Genomic DNA, 14159 nt, shown 5'->3' with positions numbered 1-14159 from the left:
ATCATTTGCTGGCTTCCATGGCTGCAGTGTTGTTTGCCTGCAAACTTGTTCAAATCTGGCAACCTGGTGGTGTCGAAATACTATTGGTGAGTGGGTAGTGGGCGGGACCACACGGGCCAAAACATAAACAGAAATTCCGGCCTGGAATGGAAACTTCAAAGTAGAATATACTGGCTGTAGCGTTGTTATCTGAGAAGTCAGTATTTCAGCTTGGCATGTTTCCTAATTCTCTAATAACATATTATGGTCATTTTATGATTTAGTACAGTCAAAATATTACATATAGCAGCATGACATATCATAGACGTTTTATTGATATTTGCCTTTTTATCATTAGACAAGATGGTTAACAATTACAGGCAACTGTTAAAAAGAGAGATAGAGGGTACATCCGTACACATCATGAGCTCATACGTGCATGTTGCAGCTCTGATTTGGGGGACCTTTTAAATGAGCCTGTGTTGCACTCTAGTCTATTATTGTGGAAAGACAATGGCGTAACAAAACAAACTATGGTTATGTGGTCATTTATGTCTCAGACGGCTCTTTCACATGCAAGCAGGCAATTCCCAGGACTGTCACGGCTTAAAAAACAAAACGAATTGGGCAAACGAGAACATTTTGTTGTGTTTTTTTTTTGTGAGATATTTATCGGTCGAACACTAAATTGTGTTCTAACTGATTGATCTTATAAGGTGTTTTTTTTTTTTTTTTGTTGGTGTTATTTGTGCAAGTTGATCACCAGGAATATTTTCTGACAAATAAATATTTGTGTACGTATATATTGGGGGTGTATTGGTTTAAATTTCTCACAGTTCAGTTTGTATCACAGTTTTAGGGTCACTGTTCGGGACAGTTTAGTATTTGCTATGTTCAACAACAACAACAAATTATTTCATTGCCAAATCCAAAGAATACTCTATTTGGTAAACACTCCAAGTTTTCCCTTACTAAAAATCACCATGGTTTTACTAGAGAATCATAATGAGCTTTATTGCCAAGAATGGTTACACATACAAGGAATTCTCCTTGGTGACTGAATCTTCCACTTCACAAACAATACAACAAGACCGAGATGATAAAAAGTAGAATAAAAATAGTATATATAGAAATACACAGGACAAAAAAAAATATATATATATATATATATATATATATATATATATATATATATATATATATATATATATATATATATATATATATATATATATATTATATATTTGTCTTGTGTATTTCTGTTTGTCTTGTGTATTAGTTTATGTACAAATCAAAAGATTTAGGATATGTTGGATAAATCTAAAGAGACCAAGCTGTGTAACTGTTCATGAGATGGATGGCCTGAAGGAAATAACAGCTCCTATGCTTGACGATTCTGATGCTTGGTGCTCTGTAGCGCAGGCTAGAAGGCAACCATTCAAAAAGGTATTGGGCTGGGTGAGTGGATTCCTGAGTGATTTTTCCAGACCCTTTCCTCAATCTGGAAGCATACAGTTCTTGAAGTTAGGGCAGGGGGCAACAAATAATCCGCTCAGCAGTCGAAATTGTCCTTTGTAGTCTTCTGATGTCCGATTTCATAGCTGAACCAAACCAGACAGTTATTGAAGTGCAGAGGACAAACTCCATGACTGCTTAATAGAACTGTATTAGCAGCGCTTCTGGCAGGTTGACCTTCCTCAGCTGGTGAAGGAAGTACAACCTGTGCTGGGCCTCTGGAGTCAATGTGGATCTCCCACTTCAGGTCCTGGGAGATGGTAGAGCCCAGGAACCTGAATGACTCCACTGCTGCCACAGGGCTGTTCAGAATGGTGTGCGGGGACAGTGTTGGGGTGTTCCTCCTAAAGTCTACAATCCACTGTTTTGAGTGTGTTCAACTCCAGGTTGTTTTGACTGCGGGGGGCAGTGCTGATGCTGGAAGTGAATTTCCCCAGTTTCACTAACTGCTGCCTATCTGTCAGAAAGCTGGTGATCCACTTACAGATAGAAGTGGGAACAGAGAGTTGGTTTAATTTAGTCAGGAGTATAACTGTGATGATGGTCTTGAAAGCTTAACTGTAGTCCACAAAAAGGATCCTTTTATATATGCGCTGTTCTGTCCAGATGTTGCAGGATATGATGCAATCCCATGTTGACTGCATCATCCACAGACCTGTTTGCTCTAAGCAAATTGCAAGGGATTCAGAAAGGGTCCAGTGATGTCCTTCTGCTGGGCATTCTCTCAAATGGCTTCATGACAACAGACATCAGAGTCATTAAGTCCTGTGATTTTGGGTTTCTTTGCGACAGCAACGATAGTGGAGGGGTTGAAGCAGCAGGGAACTTCACACTGCTCCAGTGATCGGTTGAATATCTGTGTGAAGATGAGGGCCAGCAGGTCAGCACAGCATTTTAGACAAGTGGGTGAAACTCTTTCTGGGCCCTGTGCTTTCCTTGTCTTTTGTTTCCAGAAGACCTGGTACACCTCCTCTTCACGGATCTTAAGTACAGGTTTAGTAGCAGGAGGGGAGAGGAGGGTGGTTGCAGGAGGTGTTGATGTTTGTGTGAAGTGAAGGTCAGAGTGGGTGTGGGGTGTGAGACTGAGCTTATCAAATCTACAGTAATACAATAATTTGTCATAATAATTGACTGTCTTTCAGGCCTCTCCACACTGATGCAGGGTCGTTAGCTGAAAACTTGTTTTTCAGCTTTGTGAAAACTTGTTTTTCAGCTTCTCAGAGTAGCTTCTTTTTGCCACTCTAATCTCTTTTGTGTTTCTGGCCTGATTGTACAAGATATTATCCCCACTTTTGTAAGCATTCTCTTTGGCCTGACGAAGCTGCCTGAGTTTTGCTGTAAACCATGGTTTTTCATTGTTGAATGTTAAAGAATTTCTAGTAGGAATGCTCATATCCTCACATAAATTGGTATATGATTGCACAGTATCTGTGCGCTCATCCATATTTGTGTCTGCAGCTTCAGAATACACTGATTAGAAAACATTCTAATCAGAGCAGTCAAAGCAGGCTTTTAGTTCCAGCTCTGCTTCATTGGTCCAACTTTTTACAGTGTTTATTACAGGTTTAGCTGATATAAGTTTCTGCATGTAGGTTGGAAGAAGATGAACTAGACAGTGATCAGAGAGTTCCAAATCTGCTCTTGGGACAGAGCAATATGCATCCTTTAATGTTGTGTAGCAGTGATCCAATATATTTCTGTCTCTGGTGGGGCATGTAATGTGTATTTTTGCAGTTCACGGGTGAAATTGGCTCTGTTAAAATCACAGAGAACAATAAGTTAATTGTTGTTGCGTGATCTGATCAGCCAGCTGTTTCAGCGCTGCGCTCACACACACTTGTGGAGGAATATAAACACTCACCAGAATAAACGAGAAACACTCCCATGGCGAGTAGAAAGGCTTACAGTTGATAAAGACTGCTTCCAAATTATAAATGCACATCTTCTTTAATGTTGTTACATCTGTACACCGACTTTCATTGCTGTTAAAGCATGTTTCACCGCCTCTCGTTTTCCCCGTTAACCGCAATGCGATCCGCACTGAACAGCTTAAATCCTTGCAGATGTATGCCGCGGTTTACTAAAAATTACTAAACCAAGGACAAAATTTGAGAGCTCGACATCGAGGCTGCCATTCACGGCCCCATCTTGTATCAAGATTTATAGAGTAATCATAGTTTCACCATGGTATTTGTAGTAAAATCATAGTAAACATGAAATCAACACTGTGACTGTCATGTTACAATATATAGTAAAATCATGATTACTGTATGAAAACTACAGCATTTTATAAAACAATGATTAATTGTATCCAAACCATGAAACAGAACCACCAAACTATCAATATCGGTAGATGGTCTAAAAAAATAAAAAATACAATGGGATATCGGTATTGGCACACAAATGTTTTATCAGTGCATCCCATTTGCATGTTATTTTTGTCCATGAAATAAAATGATATTTTTCAAGGTAAAGAGAAGTCTCTATAAATGTGTTTTATTATTTCTAATTTGGATGTGTTTTGCCTTTCAAATCCACAGCATACAACGAATGGCCATGGCCGAGGGGAGGTGACCTCTCGGTCTGTGAGGTCGAGTGGTCGAAACCGGAATTCTGGCTCGGGGTTGGATGAGGTGCACCCTCTTGTTGGGAATTACCGACTTCTAAAAACCATTGGAAAAGGCAATTTCGCCAAGGTCAAACTGGCTCGCCATATCCTTACAGGAAGCGAGGTGAGGTGTCAGGAGTCATGAGTGTGTTTCCTGATTCACATTGGACCATGGGGTTTTCCAGAGACAAACACATTAGCTATTCTGTCAGGTTTCCTTTTGGAAAGTTTTTGAATGACAATGCTCATATGAACATCTGTAAAGCTTTATTTAGCAGAAACACCAGTAATACTGTAAAAAAATTATTGATATTCTTCTGTAATTCCAATGACTGAAAGTGAAACCTGATAAATGTATTATTTAGTGTGGACAATCCTGCAAAAATTATGCATATTAAATTTTGGGAAGGCATTTAGCATATTATTGTCTGATAGTTTAGGTAGAACTCTACTAAAAGTATTTATTTTTCTTTCTTAGGTGGCAATAAAAATGATTGATAAAACCCAACTGAATCCAACAAGCCTTCAAAAGGTGAGGTTCACATTTATTTGTATGTTTTATGTGCGTTTAAACCGTTTTGAAAGCAATACTGTTTTGTGATTCAGCTATATTTTCCTTCTCAATGTTACTTAGACCTGCATAAATGTTGTAAATATTGTGATGTTTACATTACATTTGAGAAAAGAGTTTGAATTGTTCATTCATGACTCTGAAGCATTGTTTGTTTTTGTTTTTTTTACTGAGGTGTTGTGTATTAGCTACTTGAAGTGAGTTGTGTTGTTGGTAGAGGTGCAGTTACATACTGATTGATGGTTCGTGGCAGTTGGCTCAAAGTTTAAACTGCAGTACAGGTTTTTTGTGATGTCCAGAACATTTATCGGAGTCTTGTGTAGAGGAAATGAAACATCCATTCAGCTGGTGCTCTCAGTCATCCATCATCATGAAGGGTCTGTTCAGACAGAAGCTACTCTTGAAGTAACCTTCACACTCTGAACACAAATACCGAATACACCAGCTGTGCCGTAATATTCTGCCCACCTACTGCAGGCGGTGTCGACACTTAATCCTTTCTCCTGCCACACCTGCGCATTTGCCTCCTTTTGCTAAAAAAAAGTTAGTATCTAACTGCGTACAAAGCTGCATGGAAATTTGGAGCGAGCAAATGCTGTCATTTTGGTGATGTAATTTAATATAGCACAGACAACCTGTCAAATATGACAAATAGAGTTGTGAAATGAAACCCAGTTCTTATTCAGGCATCCCCTTCCTGTAGTACCCTTAACTCTTTCCCCGCCAAACACGTAATTTTCCGTGTTTTATGAAAAAACGCTTCCCCGCCAAACACGGAATTTTCCGGGTTTCCGGGTTTTAGGTGTTATACGGTAAGGAAGACCCCTCCGCATGTTTTGAAAGAGTACACAACTCTTTGATCAAAGAAGCAGACTGCGATCGTCTCAAACATGAAGAAGTGGAGTATTGAGAAGCTCAAAATATCAGACATAAACATGCCTTTTTCTCAGCTTTTTGTCTGAAATGTTGTTTTTTGACAAAACCTACCTCTGTTCAAGTCGCAATAAAAAAAGAACAAATGAAGATAAAATAAAATTGTTTTTTTTTGCCTAAAAGCAGAGGCCCAGATCTTTATTTTGATATATAGCATCTTCATATATTCATGGAAGAAAATATTCTGCGGGCCATTAAAGTTTAGCGAAAATCGTCAAAAACCCTGGCGGTGGCTGGCAACTTTTTTTTAAAAACGCTGGCGGGGAAAGAGTTAAGAGAAGCAAAAATGCTGCCTGGAATTCGCCCACTGTCTCCTTTCTTAAAAAATTGATTCTTGTGAGCTGTTTTTATGAATTGTTCAAAAGACCAAAAAATCTAATTGTTTGAATCAGACATTGTTCAATGTGTCGTGCATTCTGAGATGCTATTCTGCTCACAAAATTTTTACAGAGGGGTTATCGGAGTCACCATAGCCTTTGTCAGCTCAAAACCAGCCTGGCCATTCTCCATTGACCTCTCTCATCAACAAAGGCATTTTCGTCTGCAGAACTTGCCCTCGCTGGATGTTTCTTGTTTTTGGCAACATTCTAGAGACTGTTGTGCATGAAAATCCCAGGAGATCAGCAGTTGCAGATATACTCAAACCACCCCATCTGGCACCAACAACCATGCCATGGTCAATCACTGAGATAGTCCAGATCTAGTAAACTATGAAGTTTTTGCTAGCATGTAGCTAGGTGTTGCTAGTATGTTTTATCACGATGCTAACATGTTGCTAGCATGTTTTAGCACTTATCTAGGCATTGCTAGCATGTTTTAACATTAAGTTAGCATGTTGCTATCATGTTTTAGCACCATTACTAACATGTTTTAGCATGATGTAAGCAAGTTGCTATTACATTTTAGCACTTAGCTAGGTGTTGCTAGCATGTTTTAGCACTTAGCTAGGTGTTGCTAGCATGTTTTAGCACTTAGCTAGGCATTGCTAGACTGTTTTAGAATGTTTCCACTATGTTTATATTACATAGTAATATACTATGTAGCATTTAGCTAAGCATTGCCAGCACGTTATACATTTTTACTGCCATGTTATTAACATGTTTAAGCATTTTGCTAGCATGTTGCTTTATAGCATTAGTTAGAACAGCCTGAAGGTATGTGATTATCTTTGTGGATGTAGCTTCAGTCCTCTAAAGCAGTGGTTCCCAACCTTTTTTCAGGGGACCCTTATTTTATCATTTAAAAATGACCCTCTCTCCTGCAAATCTGGGGTATATTTTGGTAGTTTAGGTTTTCCCAAAGGTAAAACTCCCTGGGATTACCCACCATATGAGGGTATTTGGTGCTCTGATGGCTTTTCAGTATGATATGATCACAGTGTTTCCCCTACATGCATTTTGCAGCGCCGCTGCACCATTGCTGAATTATGAGCGCCACTGTTGGGATTTCACATGGTTAATTTACTATTCTTTATGCAACATAAAGCTTGCCAGCCTCATTCAGCTGTGCGCTTTGTAGACTGCAAAAGAGACCCCACCCCACCCACACACACACACACACACACACAAATACATGCACTTACTCACAGTGACGACACCGCATAACAATGTGTCAAACTTGCTTCAGTTCAAGTGGCCTGTGAGTTCATTTCTGAAACTTAGGATGACAGTGTTCGCAACGTTTCACTGAAGTTAGCGCTTTCCTTGTGAATATTAATGACCCATCCCCTGTCATCTGTATGTTTTGGAGTGCATTTTGCTCTCTTCAAAAGCGGAATAAAACAGTGCTATATGGGTCAATTAACAACACAGCTTAATCATAGCAGCACGAGGGCAGAGCAGGTGTGGTAATTCATGGACTGGTCTCAACCGAACAAGACTATTTTAAATGTGCCTGTGAACCAGTGAGATTCGCAGCAGGGATTGCGAAACCTATTTGTATGTGGTACAGGATTGTCTGTTGCAAAACTCTTATGACTCGGTGATGAAACTAGTTTAAAACAAACAGCCCCCACATTCTAAATGGCACTGACAAAGAAAACATAAATTAGAAGGCTTTTTAATTCACAGATCACAATGCTTACATAAATGTACTATGGATTTACTGTACTAACACTTACTGTACTGATTACGTAGTCAAACTGTCCGAATATTTCAAGTTAGCCATAAAAATTAGTTGTTAAATGTTTTCACTGATGTTACTGTTGTTAATATCATAATTTTCATCTGCATCCCAACCTCAAAATCAATGCTATATGGTAAAATGTGCATTTCAATGCACATAACATGTTATATTATTTACATGCGTTCAACCAAAGAAGGTGCTTGTGCCACATTTTCCACCAGTCCTTTGAGAGCACAATAAACCCTGATGTGGCCCAGGCTGAAATTGAGTTTGACATCACCGTGTTAAGGATTAAGGGTTTGACACCCCTGTTGGTTTTCTTTGACCAACTAACGTTAATATGGTTCCTGCGTTGCAGGCTTGAATGTGCACACCGCTGCTGAAAAACATCCTAGGGGTAACACTGAAGGAACAAAGCTATATGCGCTAAATTGTTGGTAAAAGCGATATGCCAAGCATTAATCCTATGATGATGTTATTATCACAGTATGTGGAACATCGGAACCCCACTGCCATTTATACAGAATTTTTTTGGGAGGGACTCTCTATTCCAGAGAACACTAATATAGTTGTCTTTGTTCCAATTTGCATATTGACAATCGTCTTTAGTCTCTGCCTTCAAATTCTGCCAATTTTATCAAGAAATCCAAACAATTTTGTTTTGATGCTCTTTAATGGTTTGTGTGACAGATCGCGGCAGCTGCACATTTAAACGGAGCGGCACATCACTATCTCCAACAAAGCATAAAAAAAACACGAATTCATTTCAGAGGTTACATTGAAAGAATGCAGTACAACTTACTTAAATGTGTCATCTCTTGTAATTAGGGTTGCTCCGATACCCTTCGGTATGATATCAGCCCTGGTATCTTTATATTGATACTAAATCAATACTATAATCAACACATAAAAAGCCTCAGATTGTTGATGAAATTATACAGAAAATGACTTGATTAAAAGAACTGCGTAAAGCATCACAGATACAAATTGTGCATTTTCTGTTTTAGTTAAATGTATGATCAAATTGTGTTTAATCAAATTGATACATATATAGCTTTAATCAAATAAAAATAATATAATAATAATAAAACAACCATTTCATATTATATAATTGTTATTATGAGTATTATTGCTACTTTTTGAATATACATTTTTTTATACAGTAGTTATAGTTTTCTGTCTTCAGTTTCACGCATCCAGTTGAATAAAGCTTTCATTTAAGCGGGACTTTCATTTTGACAGACTATTGAGTTCTTTCTGTTTGTGGTGGGTTAGTTATGTCAAGCTTCCCATTAATGCTGGGATACTCCCGTTGTGACTCTCAAGCTGCAAACTCCGAGCTGCACCGGAGGAGTTCATTTAAGTGTTAACAGCCGTTTATGCAATAAACACACTGCATGAAACTTAAGGACCAGTAGTGTGTGTTTCGTTTGTGTGTCTGTGTGTGTGAAGCAAATGACAGAGCAGGGCGGCCCCTCTTGTACATTCTGCAGTGTACATGTGACAGTATAATATTCCATAAAATTACATCCTTCTGCTGTTTAATGATCACTCTTCGCCATATCCATAAGTTTTGTTTATTTTCAAATTGTCAATGATTTCAAATTGTCAATGATTTCATCGCAAAACTGTTACATCTCATATCATTTTGCTAATGACAGCATACTGTAATATGATACCAAAATTAGCAACAACTTGATATCGTTCCGTTTAAATGTTTCTGGTATAGCGATACTTCGTTAGTACCGGTAAACCACACAACCTTACTTGTAATCGGCCAATCTGTTAATGTTGAAAAGACATGAAGAATATCTTGTGCTTATCAGAGATATTATCCATGCTCAAACCCTGGAGCACTCAATCGCGTACCCAGTCTATTCGTTCACGTTTCATTTGCTGGTCTTTCACCACAAATCACCTCGCAATTCGCACTTTGTCCATTGTCAAATAAATGATCATAAAGAAATAAAACCAAATAAATCCTTTTTACCACTTATATTTTTTCTTCCCCCTGACACTTTAACATAGTTGTTGCTTGTAATCCTCAAAAGGGAGAGAGCTTGATGACCCCCAGGTTTGGAACCACTGCTCTAAATGAGGTGTTACAGGAAAAAGTTTTCATGCTTGAATGGAAGTCAGTGAGAATTTGGGCCTGTTCAGAAGTCCACTACAGGAATTCTGTAATAATTCCAATCAGTTAGAAAAGAGAGAGCAACCTGAGTCAGACCTGCCTAAAGGTATGTTCTGAGTTTGCAGTCTGTAGCTTGAAAACTCTAGGACGAGTTTGTTTCTAAAATCTTGGATCTCGGAAGAAGTTGGAAGAATAAGAATAATATGTTTAAATAGTAAAATAGTAGGTTGGCTTTTTCAAGCCAACCTAACTAGTAGACATAAGGAAAGGAAAGGATGAAGTGGATGGAGGAGGAGGATTTGAGGGGGTAAGGACAGATGGCCAGAGACAGACTGGAGGGACCTCAAAATAGGATGAGGTGGGAGTTAAAGAAAACAGGCACTGATACCAAAAGACTGTTGACAGTCAGAATGAGAAGAGTATAATTGCTACATATATGTGGCAAGTAAGGCCAAACGCTGATATATCTGAAATTAGAGGCTAGAGGGTGCAAGAAATGTGGGCATGAGATGAAGAATTAAAATGATAATGCTAATCAGTGTTCGCTCTGAGATACACAATCTGAGGCCACATCTCTAATTTTAGCTGGAATCTGGTTGCCTCAGCCACCATTCGTTTTTCCACTGCACCATTGATTGGGATTCTTTGTATATATTCTCTCTCTCTCTCTCTCTCTCTCTCTCTGTCCTGCTCACTGGTCCTCAGCCAAAACACGGCTCTGACTCACGCACCACAAGAATGAAAGAGCAAGCAGCCCTCTTTTCACCTTTCTCTCTCTTTTTTTGCACTCTTTTGGTGTTCTTTTCTTCTCTAATGAGATATTTTTAAACTAAACTCCTCATTTACTCACCCTCATGTTGTTCCAAACCCATATAACCATTCTTCTGTAGAACACACGCTCAAAAAAAAAGATTTTTGCTGCTTGTTCAATTTACTTGATTTAAAATGAACTTATGCAACATAAATCTAGTATGTTTAGTTTCAGCTTGATTTCATTGCATTCTGTCCATTTAAATTTGTAAACTGGATGTTCACTTAATCCATTTGAGTTAGGACTACATGAATACTTAATGTAGTATTCATGGTGTTAATGTATTATTGATGATAGTGGGCTGGGGATTTCCATTTCCCATCTTGCTTTGCATGTGACTCGAAAGGGAGAGTAAATATTAAGTGTTATTGTGTTTTGTGCAAGATGAATATAAAGGGTGTTACTTTTAGTGTTTAATGTTTTATTTTGGTGTTTTGGAGGTTAGCATTATGGTGAAGAGTGGAGTTTGAGCTAACGATGAGGACCAGTAGATGTTACACATGAAACTGATTGTTCGCATCATTGAGCAATTGCTGTGCTAACCATAGCATAGTCACTAAACTACACTCTGTAGTGCTCCCAACCAGCATATATTTAGCATGCTAACATTCACTTTCACTAGGCACATAAAGAAATAAAACAGATTTGAGTTTCTTTGACACGTCAGAGTTCAACTAGGTTCTTGCTACACAAGCGTGTGTTACATATTAATTTTAAGTTAAGAAAACTAATTTCAAACAAGTGGCACCACTGTCCACGATTCAGCCAAAGAGCTATATTTTTTTAAATATGTTTTTGGAGATTCAAGTTTATTGAATTTTTTACCGTACTATGAAAGTGAACAGTGACTAAAGCTAGCATTCTGTTTAACAATATCTTTTGTGTTTCACTCAAAAAAGAGATCTAAACGGGTTTGGAACAACATGCGGATGAGTAAATCACAGAATTTTTATTTTGGGTGAACTTTCCATTTTTATATTGTCAGGATGTCTTTTTCTGGCTCCATCTGTTTATATTACACTGCAGTAATCTCTAGTCCTCAAGCAGTGGTGCATGCGGTGTTTGTAAGAATCCCAGGTTGCATTATTCTCTAACACGTATCCTCTTGATGCACAATGTTGTTAGCTGGACGTTGTATAATTCCATGTGGGCGTGCAAGCTCCTCTCTTGACTGAAGTGAGATGTTCTGCTTTGGACTGGTATTTTTTAGTCAGCACAGAGGCGTTAAGATGGTGCTCCAATGTGAGGGAGCATGTGAGAAATGAGAGAGAAATTAAAAAATCTCAAGAAAGAGATCTGACGGTGGAGATCATACAGTAGGATCCAAAAGTATAAGACCACATTGAAAAAGATTTTTTTTTTTTATTTCATTTGAATTTGGTTAATATTAGAGCATTTTTAGGATTTCCAACAAAGAATGTATTTTATTATTATTTTTTTCAGTTAAGTCAAGCATTTTGGCATAACTTCAGATTGTTAGACAAAATTGTGATTTATTTAAGCAATACCAAATACTAAGAAATTCTGTATATTTTCACTCATTGTTATGCTGATAATGTAATTTGTAAAGGGGAAAAAAAAAATTATTAGAAAAGATTGCCAAATAGAAGCATTTTCTCTTTTGTCCCCCACTGTATGTAAACACTGTAGAGATTCACGTCTTTGCCCTCTTGACATTTTCTTTTATAATTATTTGTTTAAAATATTTTAGGATATAGCACTATCATTAGAACTCTCTTAGCATATTTGTATGTCTTTTAATCAAGAAGTTGATTGATTTAAACATTTTGACTGTTCTAGGTTTGTTAAAAAGATAAGCAAGACACTGAGACCATTCACAATTGATTTGCAACCTTGGAAAGTTTTGCCCTGCTGGCTTTCCTTATCTTCTCTTCTCTTATGTATATTGTAGATCTACTATTTCACCTAAAAGATTCATACTCCCTATGTATTGGGTGTAATAGTAGATCAATGAGAGGTTTGATAGCTTCAGGTTGTCACCATGGCATCTGAGGTATATTCCAAACCTGTTTGACTTACTTTCTTTGCTGGAACACATAAGGTGATACAATGTTTATGATGTTATTTTCATATAACTGTTGAGCTCCAAAAAGATTAAATAAGTAACATAAAGTACTCCCTACGACTTGCTATATTTCGAGGCCTTGTTTGGAATAGGGTACTACCGTAATGTATTACTCTGTCTGCAATATATAGTATGTATACTGTGCACAGTTTCACCTTATATCTGTATGACCCAGTACTGTTGCTCTGCTGAATACTGCACGTTTTGTCTAATGTAATATCTCACAATGCAATGCGCTTAACTTGGTCTTTCATTTCCAATGTGTTGAACAAGAATAAGTTGCAGCCACGATTTTTAACATGTCCATTTTGACTCGTTGTTTGATAGGAATGACAAGAGTTGAAGTAAAAATCCAATATATCAGCATCATCTATGTAATGTAGCAAACCTACTGTTTCACTTGCTGTAATAACACTGCTCCATACATTGTACAAGTCTTCTGAAGCCATTTCAGACGGCGCAACTGTGACGATCAGCCTATAATCCCAACCACGCTGAGTAGGCACTAAACTGCAGTGGAAATGCAAGCTCAGAAAAGTAAAAATAAAATAAAAAATAAAAATAAAAGTCAGGTGAGTCAAACTGTAACGTGCAGTGGAAAAGTGTCATAAATCCAGTAACTTTCACATGATATGTGCAACGATACCAGAAAGGGACTGTTTACATGAAGAGAAGTTACAGGACCTAAGTTGATAACAAATAGAAAGAAGTTAATCTGAATAGCAAGTAGTCCCTCTAAAATGCAAATTTAGACAACTTTACAGCTCAAATAACATATTCGTACAGAAGAATAAACACAAGTGCTTTTACAAAAATACACAATTTGACTTTTAAGCCCTCCTGAAAGCTTTGCACATATACTTCCATTGTAAGTTCATGACTACAATTATTTTTATGAACTGAGGGACAAGTCGTAATTTATTTCTTGTGTTAATCGACAACATGCCATGAATGCTGTTAATAGCAAATTAACTTGTATTAAACCTGGAACATTCTTTAAAAAAAAATTCTGTGCTCAATACAAATCAAGCTGAATCTACAGCGTTTGTTGCATAATGTTTATTACCACCAAAATGAAACCATCCTCGTCCTTCAAATAAAAAAATATATATTTTGGTTACAGTAAAACACTTGCAATGGAATTGAATGGGGCCAGCCCATAAATGTTAAAATACACTCGGTTTCAAAAGAATAGCCATAAGTTGTTAATTTTATGTGTTAACATGATTTTAGTGTGATAAATATCAGAGATTTACTGGCATTAGGGCATTTACCAGATTATAGGGTTTTACCTGCGTTGCGTTGTTATATTGGTCCTGGTTACAACTGTACAGCGATAAGCGATTTTATCACTAATATCATGTTAACACGTGTTTACTTCTTGTGGCAATGCTTTTTAAA

General features: G+C 37.6%; 1 protein-coding gene across 11 annotated transcripts in view; it reads left to right on the top strand.

Moving 5' to 3' along the window:
* Positions 1-14159, top strand: part of LOC127660449 (MAP/microtubule affinity-regulating kinase 3-like) — a 42977-nt gene that overhangs the window by 4363 nt on the left and 24455 nt on the right. For all 11 annotated transcript variants that reach the window (XM_052150682.1, XM_052150684.1, XM_052150685.1 and 8 more), the window contains exons 2-3: positions 4035-4226; positions 4581-4634. In XM_052150682.1, the coding sequence (XP_052006642.1) occupies positions 4035-4226; positions 4581-4634 (246 nt within the window). The remainder of the gene's footprint in view (positions 1-4034; positions 4227-4580; positions 4635-14159) is intronic.

This window comes from Xyrauchen texanus, chromosome 20 (genome assembly GCF_025860055.1).
Source record: "Xyrauchen texanus isolate HMW12.3.18 chromosome 20, RBS_HiC_50CHRs, whole genome shotgun sequence".
NCBI classification, from domain to species: Eukaryota; Metazoa; Chordata; class Actinopteri; order Cypriniformes; family Catostomidae; genus Xyrauchen; species Xyrauchen texanus.
Note: the sequence above shows the minus strand (reverse complement) of the source record. Positions and strands in the feature narration are given on the sequence as shown.